Source organism: Otolemur garnettii, unplaced genomic scaffold (genome assembly GCF_000181295.1).
Source record: "Otolemur garnettii isolate 467f Iridium unplaced genomic scaffold, OtoGar3 scaffold00031, whole genome shotgun sequence".
Lineage (NCBI taxonomy): Eukaryota > Metazoa > Chordata > Mammalia > Primates > Galagidae > Otolemur > Otolemur garnettii.
The window spans coordinates 5,846,152-5,866,124 of record NW_003852426.1 but is presented as its reverse complement, the minus strand read 5'-3'; the positions used below and the strand labels follow the sequence as shown (position 1 = coordinate 5,866,124).

Genomic DNA, 19,973 nt, shown 5'->3' with positions numbered 1-19,973 from the left:
ATACATATGTTGAAAAACATTTACAGTATGAAAAAGATCAAAATGAATTTTTAGAGATGAACATTACAATCAGTAAGATGAAAATCACAAAAAGTAATATGAAAATTACATTGACTAGTTAAGAGCAACAACAAATTAGATATTGCAGAAGAAAATTTTAATGAACAAGAAAAGATAACAATAGAAACTATCCAAATTAAACATACAGAGAAGAAATGAATTTAAAAAAAAGAGCATCAGTGAGCTATAGGATAACTTCCAGTGGCCTAATATATGTTATCTTCCTTGAAAAACATAAGCAGTACAAAAAAATTGTTTGAAGAAATAATGGTCCCCAATTTTCTAAGTTTGATGAAAACTATAACCTCCCCAAATGCAAGAATCTCAATGAACCCCCACCACAAACCTAAAGAAACTATACCAATGCATACTCAAATTGTTCAATTTACATGATAAAGAGAAAATCTTACAAGCAGCCAGAGTAAAAAAGATACATTATATAAAGAAGAACAAATGTAAGGATAGCAGCAGATTTCTCACTGGAAATAGTGCAAGTAAGGAAACAGAGATAGTTTAAGTCCTGAAAGAAAAAAAAAAGGTCAGTTTAAATCCTACACCCAGTAAAAATATTTTCAGAAATGAAGGTATAATAAAGACATTTTCAGACATGCAAAAGAAAGAATTCATCACCAAGAAAACTCCATTATAGGAAATGCTAAAGAAAGTCCTTCAAGCAGAAGGAGAATGATATCAGATAGAAACTGAACCTACCCAGAGGAATAAAGGTAAATATACAAGATTTTTAAAAACCTATTTATATCTCTTTCAAAGATAATTGACTGCACAACAAAAAATTGATGTGTTGTACAACATTTGTGCAACAAATGCTGTACAATTTATAACATGAATAAGTAAAAGGTATTACAATAAAAACAGAAAGGTCATGAGAGGAGAAATGACATACAGTGAGGCTCTTATACTGAAGAAGGGAAGTGGTGCAAGCAGACATTCCATAAACTCTGAAGCAACCACTAAAATAACAAAAAAAAAGAATTGTAACTACTAAGTCAACAAAAGAGATAAAGTGGAATCATAAAAAAGTCAATTAATGGCTCGGCGCCTGTGGCTCAAGTAGCTAAGGTGTCAGCCACGTACACCCAGGGTGTTGGGTTCGAATCCAGCCCTGGCCCACCAAACAACAATGATGGCTGCAACCAAAAAATATAGCCAGGTGTTGTGGTGAGCACCTGTGGTCCCAGCTACTCGGGAGGCTGAGGCAGGAGACTCGCTTGAGCCCAGGAGTTGGAGGTTGCTGTGAGCTGTGATGCCACGGGACTCTATCCAGGGGGACAGCTTGAGTCTCCTGTCTCAAAAAAAAAAAAAAAAAAAAAGTCAATTAATCCACAAAAAGGCAGAAAAAGAGAAAAGAAAGGAAGAAAAAGAAATGGAACAAATATAGAACAAAGAGATGATAGACTTAAACTAAGCCTAGCAATAATCACATTATAAGTAAATGGTTTATACCATATGATTCCACTTATATGAGGTATCTAGAACAGCCAAACTCATAGAAGTTGCCAGAAGCTGGGGAGGGGGAAATGGGAAGTTGTTTAATGGGTATAGAATTTCAATTTTACAAGATAAAAAAGTTCTTAGAGGTTGGTTACACAATAATGTGAATTTACTTAACACTACTAAACTGTATACTTAAAATGGTTAAGATGGCAAATTTTATGTTATGCACAATTAAAACAAAATAAAACAACCTCCCTCACATATTTCTTTGAGGTGAAAAACAAAAGTAAATGTTCTAAGTTAAAAGGCAGAGATTGTAAGATTGGATAAAAACCAAGACCAAATTATATGGTGCTAATAAGAAACACACTTTAAATACAGAAATACAAATATATTAAAAAGTAAAGGAAAAAATATACCATGCTAACACTAATCAAAAGAAAGATGGAATGGCTATATTCACATCAAACAAAGTAGATTTTGCAGCAAAGACTATTATCAAATATAAATAAGATCATTTCACAATGAGAAAGAAGTAAGTTTATTAAAATTCTAAAATGTCAAGCATCTAATAACAGAGCTTCCAAATACATTAAATAAACCAGATGAAACTGCAAAGGCAAATAGAAAAATCTTTTTTTTTAATATAGAGTCTCACTCTGTTGCCTAGTCTACAGTGCTGTAGCATTAGCCTAGCTCACAGCAACCTTGAACTCTTGGGTTCAAGTAATCCTTGTATTTCAGCCACAGCCCTGGCTAACTTTTCTATTTTTAGTAGCGATAGGGTCTTGCTCTTGCTCAGGTTTGTCTTGGACTCCTGAGCTCTAGTGATCCTCCATTCTCAGCTTCTCAGAGTGCTAGGATTACAGGCATGAGCCACTGTGCCTGGCTGAAACATCTTAATTATAGTCAGAGATTTCAGGACTCCCTCTTAATAATACTAGTAGGTAGAAAATAAGCACGAGTATTAGATATTTGAATAATCCATCAATCAAGCTGACCTAAGTAACATTTATACAACACTCCATCCAACAATAGCAGAATGCACATTCCTTTCAAATGCAGAAGGAACATTTACCAAAATAGGTCACAAATATTCTGGGCCATAAAACAAGTCTCAATAAATTTAAAGAGATTCAAGTTATAAAAAATTTGTTCTCTCACCACAATGGAATTACATTATAAGTCAATAATAGATTCTTGGGAAATCCCCAAATATTTGCAAACTAGATAACATACTTCTTAGTAACATCCTGGGTAAAAAAAAATACAAATGAGAAATCAGAATATATTTTGAATAGAACGGAAATGAAAACCCAACATGTCAAAATTTGTGGGTGACACTAAAGCAACATTTGAAAGATCTCAAATCAGTTACTTTACTTTCCACTTTAAGAAATTAGAAAAACAAGAGCAAATGAAAACCAAAATAAGCAAACAGAATAATAAATATCAGAGTAGAAATTAATGAAATAGAATACTGAAAAACAATGGAGAAAACTGATGAAGCCAAAAAGCTAGTTCTTTGAGCTGTGAAGTCTAGCTATATGTATCAGGAGAAAAGAGAAAAGACAAATTATCAGTATCAGGGATTGAGAGAAATTATTTCACTACAGATTTGACAGGTAATAAAAGGATATTATAAAGGAATATTATGAACATCTAATACCAATTTAAAGAAAGATGATGTTGGGGAGGGGAATGAAAGGTAGAGCATAGAGGATTTTTAGGGCAGTTAAAGTATTCCTCATAATACTGTGACGGATACATGTCATCATACATTTGTCCAAATCTAAAAACACCAGGAGTGAATCCTAATGTAAACTATGAACTTTGGGTGATATGATGTGTTTGGTTTACTAGTGGTAATAACTATATCACACAGGTGGGAGATGTTGATAATGGGAGAGGCTATGTATGTGTGGGGCAGAAGGTACACGGGAAATCTCTGTTCCTTCTTCTCAATGTTGCTGTGAAACTAAAATGTCAATTTTTAAAAAGTCTTTTGAAAAATAAGCAAAAGATTTGCACAGATACTTCACCAAATGAGACATCTAGATAACAAGTAAGTACATTAAAACCACAATGAGGAACCATTACACACATACTAGAATAGCTTTTTTTTTTAATTTTATTTTTATTTATTTTGTTGTTGTTGCAGTTTGGCCGGGGCCAGGTTTGAACACACCACCCTTGGTAAATGGGGACAGTGCCCTACTCACTGAGCCACAGGCACTGCCCTAGAATAGCTTTTTTGTTTTGTTTTGTTTTTGTTTTTGAGACAGAGCCTCAAGCTGTCCCCCTGGGCAGAGTGCCGTGGCACTACAGCTCACAGCAACCTCCAACTCCTGGGCTCAAGTGAGTCTCCTGCCTCCGCCTCCCAAGTAGCTGGGACCACAGGCGCCCGCCACAACGCCCGGCCATTTTTTGGTTGCAGCCGTCATTGTTGTTTGGCGGGTCCAGGCTGGGGATTCGAACCCGCCACCTTAGGTGTACGTGGCTGGCGCCTCAGCTGGCTGAGCTATAGGCGCCGAGCCAGAATAGCTTTTAAAAAAGATTGACAATACCAAGGGTTAGTAAGGCTACAGAGCAACTGAAACTTTCATATACTGCTGGTACAACCACTTTGGAGAAATGTTTGACAATTTCTTATAAAATTAAACATATCATATAATCCAGCAACTCTACTTCTAGGTATTCACTCAAGAGAAATTAAAATATATGTCCACAAAACGATATACTAGAATTTTACGGGAGCTTTATTCATAATAATCAAAAACTGAAAAAAATCCAGTATCTATCAATAGATAAAAGGATAAGCAAACTGGTATATTCATGCAATGGACTACTAATCAGCAATAAAAAGGAACAACCTATGGATAAATACCGTGACATGGATAAATCACACAGACATTAAGCTGAGTCAGAACTCAGACACAAAAGACTACTCTTATGAACTGATTGTGTCCCTCCAAAATTCACAAGTTGAAAAATGTACCTACAATGTGACTATATTTGGAGATAGGGTCTTTAAAATATAATTAGGGTTAAATAAGGTCAAAAGGATGGAGCCCTAATCCAATAGGTCCTTATAAAAAGAGAAAGAAACACCAAGGATTTGTGTGTGGGGGGGTGTGTGTATGTGTGAAGAAAAGGCCATGTGAGGACACAATGAGAAAGAAGCTAGCTGTGTGCAAGTCAGAGAGAGAGGCCTTAGGGAAACCAAACTTATTGACACCTGATCTTGGATTTCTAGCCCTGATAGTGAAAATAAAATTCTGTTGCTGAAACCACTCAGTCTGTGGCATTTTATGGCAGCCTAGTTAATTAATACATGCACAACTACATACTGTATAATTCCATTTATGTGAAGATTTAGAATGGGTAAGACTAATCTGTAGTAAGAAAAAGGAAAACAATGGTTTCCTAGGGCCTAGGATAAGAAGATAGATATTGATTGCAAATGGGCATAAAGAAACCTGTAGGGTGATGAAAGTATTCTATTGGACTACAGTAGTAGTGAAATTCGATGTATATATATCCATATATATGTACATGGATATATATGCACACACATACAGGTATATTTGCAACACTCATAAAATATACACTTAAAATTGGCATAATTTTATTTATGAGGATTATACCTCAATAAAATAGACTATAAAAGAAAATATTTCTGTGTGGAATGTGGATGTCTGGAACAACAACAACAAATACTTTGTAAAAAGCAGGGTAGACTAGCTATGGCATGCAATGTAAGGGAGTGAAGTCTGTCAGTGGCTCACACCTGTAATCCCAGCCTCTGGGAGGCCGAGGTGGAAGGATCCCTTGAGCTCAGGAGTTGGAGACCAGCCTGAGCAAGAGCAAGACCCATCTCTACTAAAAATAGAAAAATCAGCTGGGTGTTGTGGCAGGCTCTGTAGTTGCAGTTACTCAGGAGGCTGAGGCATAAGGATTGCTTGAGCCCAGGAGTTGGAGGCTGCTATGAGCTAGACTGATGCCTGCGCACGCTAGCCTGGGGCACAGAGTGAGACTCTGTCTCAAAAACAAAACAAAACAAAACAGAATTAGAGATGCTGTTTTATTTGAGTTGGGCTTAGTTAACTCAGATATGCACATAATAAACATTAGTTCAAGGCAGCTGATAACTCTTTAGCAACTTCCAGAAGCACTGACTTAAAATACTGGTGTTAAGTACTTTAAACGGAGTAACCTTTACGCAAAACATATCAGAAATGTTAGGAGGTTACAATCCTTGTCTGTAGAGAGAGGCAGTCAGGAAAGACTGCTTGGGGGAGGCAGCCCTTGAGCTGGCAAAGCACATAGCTTGGCTTTGAGTTCCCAGCTCTAAGACTTATCAGCTGAGTAAATCCCTTAAGCTCTAGGAGCTTCAGTTTCCTCTCCCCTAAAATGGGCACTATACCTATTTTGTAGGATGTGTGAGAGGACTAAAGGAGATAATATACATGAAGCCCTCTTAGTACAGTGCCTAGCATATGAGTGTTCAATGTACTGAGGGTGTCATTATTATCAAATTTGTTCTGAGACAACCCAATTGCCAACTCACTAGGTACACCTAGATAGTTCTGTTTCTTATCCACACTTTCATCTGAGAATCTGATTTTAGGTAGCTGCTGATCAAGAATAGGAGTACTTTCTTACAGGCGTTGGTCAAGGTTCTGTCCTCCATCAGTATTTCTTTTCTCCCATTCTCCTCTACCTCCACGGCTTTAGGAGGAGCTTATAAAAGACCAGTCAGTGCTCTGAAGTCAGACTTGCTGGGTTTAAGCCCTGTCTTACCATTTACTTGCTGTATGACTTTAGGCAGGATACATAAGTTCTCCTTATTAAAAACAACATATTTGTTACAGAGTTTTGTGAATGATAGCAGCACATCAGTGAAGGGCTCCTGGAGGGCCTGGCACTTGCTAAGTACTTTATATGTTGCCTAGTATTATTATTACTATTTCATCTATCAATCGCAACTCCTGACTCCATTCTTATCAATTAGGTCCAATTTCTCTTCTTAACTCCAGCTGCTTATTTCCAGATGCCTGCTGAATGATTCCTGATAAAGATCCAGCCAAGGCTCGGCACCTGTGGCTCAAGCGGCTAAGGCGCCAGCCACATACACCTAAGGTGGCGGGTTCAAATCCAGCCCGGACCTGCCAAACAACAATAATGGCTGCAACCAAAAAATAGCCAGGCGTTGTGGCGGGCACCTGTGGTCCCAGCTACTTGGGAGGCTGAGGCAGGAGACTCGCTTGAGCCCAGGAGTTGGAGGTTGCTGTGAGCAGTGAAGCCATTGCACTCTACCCAGGGGCTCAGCTTGAGGCTTTATCTCAAAAAAAAAAAAAAAAGATCCAGCCAATACTTCATTCTCAATCTGTCCTAAAATACCCCCATCCACTCTCCTCTTTCCTTAAATCTACTCTTCCTCCTTGCAGCCATTCTTTCCATTAATGTCACCACCACCTATAGGAAACAAAAAGACTTTGTTCCCTGCTTCAGGAATTCCAGATATCAGAAAGCCTTGCTTCCCTCCCTCAGAGTTGGAAGGCACTTCCACCTGACTTGAGGGAAATGAGGTGATTTTTCTTCCACCACTCATGGCTCACTGTTTTTCTGAGCCATGGAATTACCTGCCACTGTCCTAAGGGACCCTGGCAGGCTCACAGTCCTGGGTATGAGGAGTGGAGGCTGAGGGTCCCCAAGTAATTCTTGAAACAACCTCAAATCAGATTTTTTCATAAGCTGAGTTTCCTGTTATCTGAGTTTGGGGGGGTAGGGGAGGTGAAGGAACCTACCTCCTTTGAGAGTTTGCAAGCATTATGAGCAAAAACCCAAACTGAAGGATATGAGTCACTCTGAGTGTGCGTCTGTCAGCTGCAAATGGGTACAAAAGACACAAAATTTGCAAGGGTTATGAGTGGTTTAGCTAGTGTTTTTCAATGAGAAATTCCATTGCATGGAATTTGGGGGTGCCCAAGAGGGGCCTCCACATACCTTCCTGCATTCCCATCTCTTTTAGCCCAGACAGATCTCAGGTGTCTTATTCTGCCACTGACCAGTGTTAAATGGAGGCACATAGGCTTCAGACACCAAAACAGCCATCTAGCTCCTGGTGTTCCATTTCCTTAGACCATTGAAGTCAGAAAATTCTTGCCATTCCTGAGCTTATAACAGAGACTCAGACCCAGTGACCTTTTGTTCTCGCTGGGGGCTGCAGCCCCTCTGCAGTTTAAATCCTTCAAATGAACTCTAGTTTCATCTCAGACACACTGATGGTGAAGGAAAGGGGCGTGGAGATGTGGCACTAGGAAGGCTCTACAAGCATGGTCACAACTTTCTTTGTTCTCCCACCACAATGTTATGGAAAGAAAAAAATCCCCAAAGGAAAAATGGAGCGTAAAACTTTTTTCTGTTCTTGGAGACAGAAAGTAGAATAGAGGTTAAGGAGCGGGAAAGGGGAGTTACTGTTTAATGAGCACAAAGTGTTTGCTGGAGATGATTGAAAATGCTTTGGATATAGATAGTGGTGATGGTTACACAACATTGTGAATTTAATTTATTTAATGCTGCTGAACTGTATTTTTACAAATGGTTAAAATGATAAATATTATGTTATGTATTTTACTACAATAAAAAAATCTACAATAATGTTCAAAATGTCCTCCCCACCCCCACCCCGATTTCTTTTGAGATGGACTTCAAATAGGCTGGATTCTTTGTTAGAAGACCATTATACTTTGCTGGTGGTTCTAGAGAATTATGGATGACACGAATGACTGATTTATTTCTGAAGTGTTTGAGATTCCTTCATCCTTACCCCATAATGTCTATTCAGGAAAGGCTTGTCTCAACCAAAGTCAAAGAAATTTTTTTAAATGCACAGACCATCATCTAAAGCAGACCCTGGCTTAAGACAATCTATGTGAAATCTCAGATTTGGAAAACAAATTGGAGGCTGATGATTTGCCTCACAAAAGACTTCACTTAACAAAAGAGTTTACCCCCAAGTTCCTTTAAGAAGAGAGCCCCCTGGTGCATTTAATGATATTATTGGATTAAAAAAACCCATCCAGACCATTCAAGGACACTGTGCTGGAAATATGTGAATGCATTATACTGTGTTGTAAGAGTGGGAATAAAGGAGTCAGTACTTTTTGACAAATGGGGCATTTTGGCCCAAAGTAACGCAAGGAGGGAGAAAGATGAGTTTTTTTGGCCTAAAACCCTGGCAGCTTTCTGGAAAGGCTCTGGAAGTTTGTGTGATTTATTTAAGACCAGCTAAGCTCAAGGCCTATGAGATGTCCACTCTGAGAAAGGGCTTGTGCCAAACTTTGGGTCAAAGTTCTAACTCTGCTCATTCTGACCCGTCACCTGCCCTGCTGAGAAAAGTTTTCAGGCCTAAGCTCAAGTCTGTCCTGTGATAGCAGAAAAATGTATCTCTTGCCAGAAAGTAGATTCGCCAGTGATGAAGAATGTTCCTTATTTATGTCTGCATAGGTACATTCTGGGACCCATAAAGGTTTAATTGTCCCTCTAACTAGTTTTTTAAAAAAAACCCACAAAGAGGCTGCCAGCTTTCCCCAGAGTTTAAAACCAACTGAATGTGGTTCTGTGGAAACTGCTTTAAGTGTGTAACTCGCGCTGTGTCCTGGGGCACAAGGCGCGATTGTTTGGGGAACTCAAAAGATGCAGCTCTTAGGAGGACTTTTAAGTTACTTTTCATGGCTTTTGGCTGCTGCTGACCCTGGGTTGCTCTGCATAGACAGAAAGAGAAAACTCCTCCAACCAGGAACCTGCCTCTCTTGCTGCCCTCTTCCGGATGGGGGAAACCTCCATGTCAGAGGGGTTCTTTTCTCTCAGACATTCATTGTCTTTGCTAGTTTAAAAGGCTCTCACAGGACACTAAGGACAGAGGAGAGACAGAAAGAGAGAAAACATGTCTATAAGTCTACTAGACAGAAAGAGAAAGAGAGACCCTGGTAATCAAGACTGGATCCAGAGAGACAGACATACCTTACCTCCCTGCTTGGGTGTGTAGAGAGAGCAGTGCCCATTCTCTGTCACTCCTCCAACACCACAGTCTATCTTGTTCGGTCATTCCACAATTAATGATCGGGTACCTATTATGTTTAAGGCACAGTAGTGAATAAAATGCACATAGTCCCTACTCTCAGTAAGTTTACATTCTCATAGGACAGTTAGACATTTTAACAAAGGTTAATTATGCAAACAAACGTGATTACAAAATGTAATGACTGCTATGAAGAAAATGTATAGGGTGTTAAGAGAAGTTAACAGAGGACCATGGAAGTTTCTCTGAGGAAATTAGGCCTTGTAAGGTAAATCTGAAGAATAAGAGGGAGTCGCAAGGTGAAAAGACGTTGTTAGAGCAGGGAGAAGCATGATAGATGGAAAGAAGGGCGTGTGCAAAGACCCTGAGATAGGAAGAAGCAGAGCCTGTTAAGTGGTGCTTGCAGAGTGAGATGTGGCTGGAGAAGTAGGCAGTAACCACTACTGCCAGAATTTTGTCTTCTGCTTTAAGCCTTTTTTCCTTAAAGATTTGTAATGGTTTTCCTATCCATCACACTTCACATTGAACTTCAAAGGGCTATCTCCAGAATGTCCCTAGATTACCTCAATCCTTCTCATACTCCTCTTGGGTTCTTTGAAGAAAACACATTTGTCAGAAGACTAAAGCGAATAGTTTTGAGGCTATAATGAAGTCAATCTCAGTTTACATGACTCCAAATGGTTCCGTTTAAATGCCCCACCCTGTATTTACGTGTCCCTACCACTTTAGTTGACTGTTTATCTTCTAGTATATTCCACTATACTTGCAGTCTTGGCCTTTATTTAACTTCATCCCTTACTTTTTCCATTCCATGGCCTATCATTTACATTTTTCTTTAGGAAATGTAAATATTTATTTATGGTATTAGATTTTACTCTTGCATAGCTCCATACTTTATGAAGTAAACAGACCATGATGTGGATTCTAGTCCCGAATTTTCCATAAATTGTTGGTGACCTTAGCCAAGTCATTTAACCCCCCTGGGCCTAAGATATTTCTTTGTAAAAATGAAGTGTTTTTCATTTTTTTGGTTTTATTTTAGCTAGCAAATTTGTATCCAGGATTACTCTTAAAGTCTATGATTCTGTATCTCTTATGGCCACCTAGGACAATTTCTCTCATATCTTTGTCTTTATCCACCACTCTTTCAGAATGTTTTTGTGAATAGAACTGACTTTGTATAGTTAGTCTTTGTAGGGTAGTATACACAGAATCGTATTTAACAAATGAGAATACATCATACTGTTGGGCTTAGGTTAAAAGTTTTATATGTGAGGAAGTGACTGAGGAGTAGGAAAATTCTAGCTGTAGGCCAAAAATTACCATAAATTGCTTCTGAAACTGGGGTGTAGGTACTCAAAGGGGTATACAGAGGCATCACAAGTATAGGAAGCCCTTCCTTCTGGAACAAGGATTCTACTCAAATGTTTGAGGAGGGAAAATAGACTTTAGTATTAAAACAAACATAGCTACATTAGGAATAAAAGATAAAAGTCATAGGATATTTCAATATAAGGGAACCCTAGGTGGACAGCTTTGGGCATACTTCAATGTGAGAGGAAGTGGGGACTTTACTTCTGTTCTTGGGTTGCTTGAGAAATGTTTGTCTTATGGGTCTTTTGAGGTATGTGCACTTTAATAAGGTAAAGGTATTAAGTTACCCAGAAGGAACATTCCTGCTGAATAATGGATGTATGTAGAAAATCCAATTTCACCCATTAGGAGAGTTTAAAGAGAGTTCTGAAGTGGAATGAGAGCCAGGCCTAACAGGAGACTTGTCTCCAAGGACTAAATGAGTTACAGAATCTTAGTTAGAACTCTGGCTAAAGTCTGGGTTTGAACTGGTCCAAACATCTGGGAGATCTCTTACCCTTTCTCAGAGAAAGCACTTCTTGTTTGTACTCCCAGCTCTGGTACTTACCATGCCATTATATGTTAGTTATGTTTTCTGGTGTGCATATGGCTTCTCAGCCAGAGTCAGGGAAGTGGTATGAATTAAGAAAAAGTACATGATCAAGAGGTAAGACCTTGGCTGGGTACTCATGCCTGTAATCCCAGCACTCTGGGAGGCTGAGGCAGAAGGATTGTTTGAGCTCAGGAGTTCAAGACCAGCCTGAACAGGAGTGACTTTTTCTCTACTAAAAACAGAAAAAATTAGCCATCCATGGTGGCACTTGCCTGTACTCCCAGCTATTCAGGAGGCTGAGATAAGAGGACTGCTTGAATCCTGAAGTTTGAGGTTGCCATAGCTACCATGCCAGGGGACTCTAGGGCAATAGAGTGAGACTTGGTCTTAAAAAAAAAAGGTGAAGACTTTGCTTACTATATGACTTTTGGTAACTCCCTGAAATCTCTGATTCCCAGTTTTCTTACCTTCTAAGAGGTCTAATACAGCATTTGCCTTCCCTACTCAACAGACTTGTGTGCAGAACATATAGATTTGTGATGTAAAGTAGCTTATAAATCATTAAACAAAAAAATCAGTTATTAACTAAGACCCCAAAGAGAAGGGTTTATCTCTCGCATTATCTTTCTATTCCCCTCAAAGTCTAACTTTTGCCTGGTTGGTTTTGATAACTATTAATGATAAAGATCCTGTATTGCTGTTCTTGGGTTGACCCCGGGAAACTCTAATTTGGTCTTTCTCTGCTACCTTTCCACCTTTTCCTCCTCTTCTGGCTTCAGTTTCCACATTGGTATTTCTGCCCACTGACCTTCCTAGAGGATTTGGATATTAAGAGGACAATTAAAGGGACTATTTAATGTATATGAATGAACTGCTAGGGGAATTTCAGGCATCAGGAGGGGCAGTTTAGCAATAGCCCCGTGTGTGTGTGTGTGTGTGTGTGTGTGTGTAGGGGGGAATGTGTTATTTTGGAAATTTCTTGGAGAAATAAAAATGCCAAACAGAATTCTGGATTTTTTTTTTTTTAAATAGAGATCAGCAGCTGGGTTTACATGTCTCCCTATGTCATGACAAAGCATCCCATTTCATTAACTCTACTGCAGCCGCCGAGCCACCTGCTCCCACTCCCATCGGTCCTGCCCTGCTTCCCAGTGACATCCCTGAGGGAAATACAGGAGAGGAGGAGGAGGAAAGGGCACTTTAACCGTTTTGTGACAGTCGCTGGGTAAACAGTAACTTTGCTAGGCTGGTCCCCTCATATCTACCTGGACCTCAGGCCAAATTAGACTTTTTAAAGTAGACATGTTCTCAGGCCTCTTCATAGTTTTCCCCTTCAAAACCCAAGAGTTGCTCAAGAAACATCCACACTAACAGGGCAAGGGTTTTAACAAGAACTTAGTCAAGGCAGAGTTTCTTACAGATAATATGTTTATCTTTTTTCATTTTTAAGCACGTTTCTGTGGTAAGAAATTAAGTCAGTGACCCGAGGGAAGGGAGACACGTTCTTTGGGGGGGGGGGGGTCATGCCAGGTCTTCACAGCACTCCTGGGGAGAGGAAGGCTGCGGGCCTGGGGCCAGAGAGCAGAGGGCCAGCCTCGCCTCGCGGCCAAGCTGGGCCCGGATTGGCGGGAAGGACCTCGGCGGAAGCCCGCCCGCCCGCCGCTCCGGCGGCCGCCCGCGCCCCACTCACCGAGCGCGCCGGAGCGCGGCAGAAACCACCTCCGGGCTCTCCGAACAGGCTGAAGAGACACCGCCCGGTGCGCCTTCCCTCCCCAAGCAGCCCCCGGTGATCCTTCAGGAGTCCGGGTGGGCAGAAGTGACCGGCACGGAGGGCTCCAGCGACCACGTAACCGCAGGCCTGGGAAGCTTCGAGCCCACGACGGAGGCACGAGCTGCTGCCACTTCCAGCCCGGGCGGCGGCTGGATCGGCACGTGCCCCGCCCTGTTGCCCTGGAGACCGCGGCGGTTTGTTTTCAAACCCCAGTCTCCCCAACCCAGCGCCCCGGCGTCACGGGCTGGGTGCGCGCCGGGTGGGCTCCTCGCGTCCACGCCGCCGCCGCCCCGCCGCAGTGGTACAGCCCAGGCGGCGAGGCCGCCGGGCCGCGGGAGCCAACTAGAGCTGGCTGCCAGCGGCGGGGAGGAGGTGAGGGGCAGGGCCCCGCAGCGTCCCCGCTGCCGGAGCTGGAGGGGGCCTGGGTGGGCGTCTCGGGAATGCGGGCGCTTGGCGGTGGAGGAGGGGGCCAGCTCATCGCTGCCCGCCCCGCACAAGCCTTCTCTGGCCTCAGTTTCCTCTGATTCCCCGTCCCGGCTCCTCCAGGCTCCTTTGTCCTCTGTCTGCCCCGCCCCCCAGACCCTTAAGCCGCTGCTCCCTTTCCTCCTACCCCCAGGTCGGGCCCTAGGGCCTTCCTTGGCAGTTGCACACCCCCCTTCTCTGATGCCAACAGCGCCATTTCTCCCCGGCGCTGATACCGTCCTCAAAATGCCGGACGTCGAGGAGAATGTGCCCCCAAAGGATCCTGCCGATGGAGAGAGGGAGTCCTGCAAACCTGAGACTTCAAGACCGACTCAGGAAGACAAGAGCAGCCCCAGACCAGCCCCAGACCAGCCTCCTTGTAGGTTCAGCTGCTAGGCAGTCCCCTTGGCTACCTTCGAGGGAGGCGGGTCCCATTGGAAGGAACTGACTGTCTCGGGCATCAGCGCCCTTTAAGAGGACTCATAGAACCCTTAGCCACCAAGTTTTCTAGTCTCCCCTGTTTTGTTTGCCCATCTTCTTAACTCCCCCACTGGCCTTTACTTACAGGCCTTAGGTCCCCAAGTTGACCAGAGGTGTTCAAAGAGTTTTTTGGTCCCAGAGAAAGAAGTGACCCAGGCACGATTACTTGAGTCTGACAAGATTTGAGGCAGAGTCAGTTCAAAGCCATGTTTATATTTTTGTATTTTGAATCTGGAGATGGAAAATGGCAGCTATCTGGGGCTGATTTTTAAAGAACCCAAATGATCCCAGACAGGAATTGTGTTTTCTCAGTTCTTTGTTGACTCAAGAAGAAATACTGCCCCGGGCTCGTATTTTTTGCTCTGTACTGTAGTAGATGTTCTTTTGTGTTCATATTGGGACACGAGGTCTCTTCCACACTTCGTGGTAGGTCCAAGCTTACTGGGAATCATGCTGCATTTCTCTTATACATAATTGTCTCCGGAGAACTCAACCTGTCATCAGTCTGAAGAGCTCTGTGCATGCAACAACCTGAGCTACAATTCTTGACGATTGAAAGGCAAAAAATTAGTTCCAGGCCCTCCTGCCAAGTTGAATTAGATTTATTTGTATTATGGCCACATGGGGGCGCTGTTGGTTAACAGAATGGCATTGAAGAAGCATATTTTGAGCACATTGGACAGATTTTTAAAAACCTGATGCGGGGGTGAAAGTCAATTTTTGTGTGAATACGATTTAAGTTCTTGAGGCGACTATTTAAATGAATCCATAGACGGAACAACTATCAGTAAAATTAATAACCAAGTTATTTAAAAAAATAAATTTGAAATGTATATTAGGTCGACTTGATGAAATTACTGTAATTACTTGAAAATCTCTTTGTCCTTGGCATCTGGATTTTTAAAATCTATTTTAGTTACATTTTATCTCTGATTTCTCTTTGGGCCTTCCACTTTCCTGAATTTTAGAGCTGTTCTGGAGTTGCTGAGTGCTGTTACTTTTGAACAACAAAGTAGTCTTGTCAAGGCAGGCTGGGGACTTGGATTTGTTGTGGTTGGAACGTGTTTCTGTGTATATTTCACTTAGTTCTTCAATGGCTGCGGTAACTCAATCTCCTTTTGGAGATTTCTCTCTTAGTTCTCACTTCGCTTTAGTGAATCAACAGTGATTCTATTTACATATTATGTTTTGCTATTTTGGCTAGAACTAAAGACTTCAGAGAGGCTGCAGAAAATAAAGGGGACTTCAACCATCTACTTATAAAGGTTCAGTTCACTTTTGTTTACCTAAGCAGGGACTCAGTGGATTTTTGATGAAGGTCTGCAATCCCCATAACTTTTAAATTTTGAAATATTCCAAATCTGGAAAAAGTGGGGGAAAAAACAGTGAATTCTCGCATTGTTAATATTCTGCTATATTGCTTTTTCTCTCTCCACATATACTATATTTCCCCCTTTCTGAAAGATACAAAGTCATGACTTCACCTCTAAATACTTCATCATGTATTTTTCTAAGAACAGGGTTTTCCTATGTAACCTCTTTTTTTATAATAATTGTATTTTTCCTTTGTACATTTTTAAATCTTTTTACCATAGAAGACATTTATAAAAGTACAGCAACTAATATAGTGAACCCCCATTTATGCATCATCCAGCTTCAATAATTATCAACTCGTGGGTAAACTTAGTTTACCTATATCCCCTTTACATTTTGAGGCCAAATTTAACAGATTACAAAGCTTCAATGAAAGAAAAGAAGAAAACATGATTTATTGTATGCAACTTCATTTTTTATACCAAGTAATCATTATAATTGCCATATATACCTATTATGTGAGAATGCTATCAGCTGTACTATAGACCTATACCAGGAACTTAGAACAGCTAAATGCTGGTACTAGTCTATGACACAATTCTTAGCAAAATGAAATTATAAAGATACTATAATGAGTTTTCCTAAAGCTATATTGATTCATTTTAAAGAACTGCTCTTTATTTTGACAATATATTCTTTCTGCTTTTTTGGAGGTTAAACTGTTTTTCTTTAATGAAATGATTATTTTGGTGGTGGTAGAGTGGATTTTTAAATTTGCTTGTTTCATTGTCCATACTTAGCAAGACAAAAAGTTGTTATCAGTTGCTTAAAATACTTTTGGAAATTTTATTAGTCTGTGAAATCCTAAAATCTGGAAACTTCTACTTTAGAAGACCAAATGACTTTGGCCTGTGCAGTAACATCTGAGTGTTATCTGTAGGAAGAACTTAGCTTTTTTGTTTTTAGACAGTCTCACTCTGTTGCTCTGGGTAGAGTGCCATGGTGTCATAGCTTATAGATAGCAACCTCAAACTCTGGGCTCCCCTTGCCTCAGCCTCTAGACCCAGCTTATTTTTTTATTTTTAGTAGCCTTTTGCTTAGGCTGTGTCTCAAACTCCTAGAACAAGCAATCCACCTGCCTCAGCCTCCCACAGTGCTAGGGTTACAGGTGTGAGCCACCACACCTGACTGAGAAGTTAGCTCTCATTGTACATAGAGGCAGGAGGAGGGAAGAGGACTTTTAATGTCTTTAGATAAATATTTATTTTTGCGGCTCGGCGCCTATAGCTCAACCGGCTAAGGCGCCAGCCACGTACACCTAAGGTGGTGGGTTCGAATCCCCAGCCTGGACCCGCCAAACAACAATGACGGCTGCAACCAAAAAATAGCCGGGCGTTGTGGCGGGCGCCTGTGGTCCCAGCTACTTGGGAGGCGGAGGCAGGGGACTCGCTTGAGCCCAGGAGTTGGAGGTTGCTGTAGGCAGGAGACTCGCTTGAGCCCAGGAGCTGGAGGTTGCTGTGAGCTGTAATGCCACGGCACTCTGCCCAGGGGGACAGCTTGAGGCTCTGTCTCAAAAAAAAAAAAAAAAAAAAATTTATTTTTGCAAATTACAATTTATTACTTCCTTGCTACTATGATTATGGTTTTTTTTTAAGAAAAACTTTTTTTTTTGAAACAGAGTCTCAATTCAGAAGTAGAGTGTCATGATGTCACAGGTCGCAGTAGCCTCAAACTCTTGGGTTCAAGTGATTCTCTTGCCTCAGCCTCCCAAGTAGCTGGGATTACAGGTTCCTGCCACAATGCCCAGCTATTTTTAGAGACAGGATCCGGCTCTGGCTCTGGCTCTGGCTCTAGCTCTGGCTCAGGCTGGTCTCAAACTCCTGAGCTCAAGCAATCTACCCTTCTCAGCCTCCCAGAGTGCTAGGATTACATTACAGGTGTGAGTCACTGTGCCTGGCAAGAAAAACATTTTTAATCAGTTTTACTTTTTATTTTTTATAAACTAGCTCTCTTTCCTCTCTTCCCCCTATGCTGGACTATTCAGAGAGTTTCTAGCACTGTCATGGGGCATAAAGTTCAGAAAACATAAGTAACTAGAAATAGTTGTGTGAGTCTGTTTAAGTAAGTCTGATCAATCTAAATTTGGGGCCTACTAGATTGAGTGAACTCTGAATAAAATAAAAATTCTGAGTTGTATGGGCTCATTGTTGTCCTTAAGTTCTTTCTGTCACAGGTCTGACAGAGATAGTTGATGAAGTTTCCAAGCTGAGCAGCAAGATTGGGATGAATCCTGATTACCACAAGGAAGAGAAGACTTTACTTCCAAGCAGGTAGAAGCTCTTCTGCTTTCTCCATTTTACTCCTCCTGTCATAGGTACTTAGCACTAATGTCTTCTGGCCAGACTTGATGTGTTTTCATTTAATAATACTATCAGTGCTTGAATTTGAGAGGTTTCAACAACTTAAACAAAGAAAAATAGTTGTAATTATTAGTATCAGACATTGAAGAAGCAAATGTTATTAATTAGCAAATAACAGCTAATAATAATTAGCAAATTAGTAAAGCAGCAATAGTTGGAATAAATAGTTAAGGTGGTTTTTCAGATCTCTTCTGGCAGAGTTGGAGGAAATAGCCTGTAGTAGCTATCTGTTGCTGCCTAACAAATTAGCCCAAATTTTAGCAGCTTAAAATAATAGTCACTATGTCACAGTTTCCGTGGGTCAGACATTTGGGTGTGGTTTAATTGTGTGCCTCTTGTTTATAGTCTTTCACGGGGTTGCGGTCAATCTGCTGACTCTTGTCCAGAGCCTCCTTCAGTTCCTTGTCACATGGACCTTTCTGTAGGGCAGCTCTAAACATAGAAGCTGGCTTCCCTCAGAGTGGAGAATGAGAGAGTAAAAGTGTCTTGTGCTCAAAACAGAAACCACAGTCTTTTTGCTACCTACTCTCAGTGGCAGCCCTTTGCCTCAGCTACATTCTATTTGTTAGGAGTTAACAAACCCAGCCCACACTCAAGGGGCAGGGAAGATGAGAAACAGTTGGCCCTTGTATCCATGGATTCAACCAAAAGTGGATCAAAAATATTTTTTAAATATATAAAAATAACAATAAAAATTTGGTATAACAGCTATTTACATAGCATTTACATTGTGTTATGTATTATAAATAATCTAGAGTTCATTTAAAGTTTACAAGAGAATATGCATAGGTTATATGCAATGCCATACCATATTCTAATCAGGGACTTGAGCATCCGTGGAATTTGGTATCCAGTGGGGATCCTGGAACCAATTCCCTTCAGATACCATGGGATGACTGTACAGGTAAGCGGAGAACTTTGGTGGCATCTCGTTAGCTGCCTATGACATAGCTCTTATCAGTTTCTCTTTTAAGTAGCCTCAGATTAAATAGATAAACAGATTAAAAATACTTTCTGTTAGTGGTGTTTTCAATTCTTGGGGTTCTTTTTAGCTTCATAAATCAGCTTATTTTGTTTTATTTTTATTTTTTTGAGACAGAGTCTTACTATGTTGCCCTGGGTAGAGTGATATGGCGTCACAGCTCACAGCAACCTCCAACTCTTGGGCTTAAGAGATTCTCTTGCCTCAGCCTCCCAAGTAGCTGGGACTATAGGCGCCCACCACAACGCCCGGCTATTTTTTTTTTTTTTTTTTGGTTGTAGTTGTCATTGTTGTTTGGCAGCCCTGGGCTGGGTTTGAACCTGCCAGCTCTGGTGTATGTGGCTGGTACCCTAGCCGCTGAGCTACAGGTACCAAGCCAATCAGCTTATTTTATTTATCAAGATCTGAATTCTGTTGATAAATAATGCTTTCCTACCCCCATCAAAGCTCTATTTTGATTCTTCTTAGTTGTATTGACATTATAGTAAATAACCATTCATTAAATGGTTCATTATGAATTTTACATTTTTAAACTGTCCTAATTTCCCACCAATGGATAAAAAATGGCAAATTGTGGTTAGTTTGCATCCTTAGATGGTTTTATTATTTGGCCCCTTCAAATAATTGGCTTTCTGAGCCGGAAATCTGTTACTGGTTCAGCACCTGTAGCTCAGCGGCTAGGGCATCAGCCACATACACCAGAGCTGGCAGGTTTGAATCCAGCCCAGACCTGCCAAACAACAATGACAACTGCAACCAAAAAATAGCAGGGCACTGTGGCCGTGCCTTTAGTCCCAGCTACTTGGGAGGCGGAGGCAAGAGAATCGCTTAAGCCCAAGAGTTTTAGGTTGTTGTGAGCTGTGATGCCATGGCACTCTACTGAGGGTGACAAAGTGAGACTCTGTCTCAAAGAGAAAAAAAAAGAAAGAAAAGAAATCTGTTACTATAAATGCCTTTCTCTGTCACCAGTTGCTCCCCTGGTATTCATGCTCCTCTGATTTGCTCTTTCCTGGTTGCAAACTGTTGTCTATAGACTT

General features: G+C 41.1%; 1 protein-coding gene across 4 annotated transcripts in view; it reads left to right on the top strand.

Moving 5' to 3' along the window:
- Nucleotides 1-13,736: 13,736 nt before the first annotated feature.
- TCP11 (t-complex 11) overlaps nt 13,737-19,973 on the top strand; it is an 18,437-nt gene continuing 12,200 nt past the window's right edge. Inside the window, exons 1-2 of one of the 4 annotated variants that reach the window (XM_012804863.1) lie at nt 13,737-13,746; nt 17,768-17,864. In XM_012804863.1, the coding sequence (XP_012660317.1) occupies nt 17,818-17,864 (47 nt within the window). In that variant the 5' untranslated portion in view covers nt 13,737-13,746; nt 17,768-17,817. Of the gene's footprint in view, nt 13,747-13,977; nt 14,120-17,752; nt 17,865-19,973 lie in introns of those variants that run through there. The other 3 variants (XM_012804862.1, XM_012804861.2, XM_012804860.2) reach the window with 3 other exon arrangements.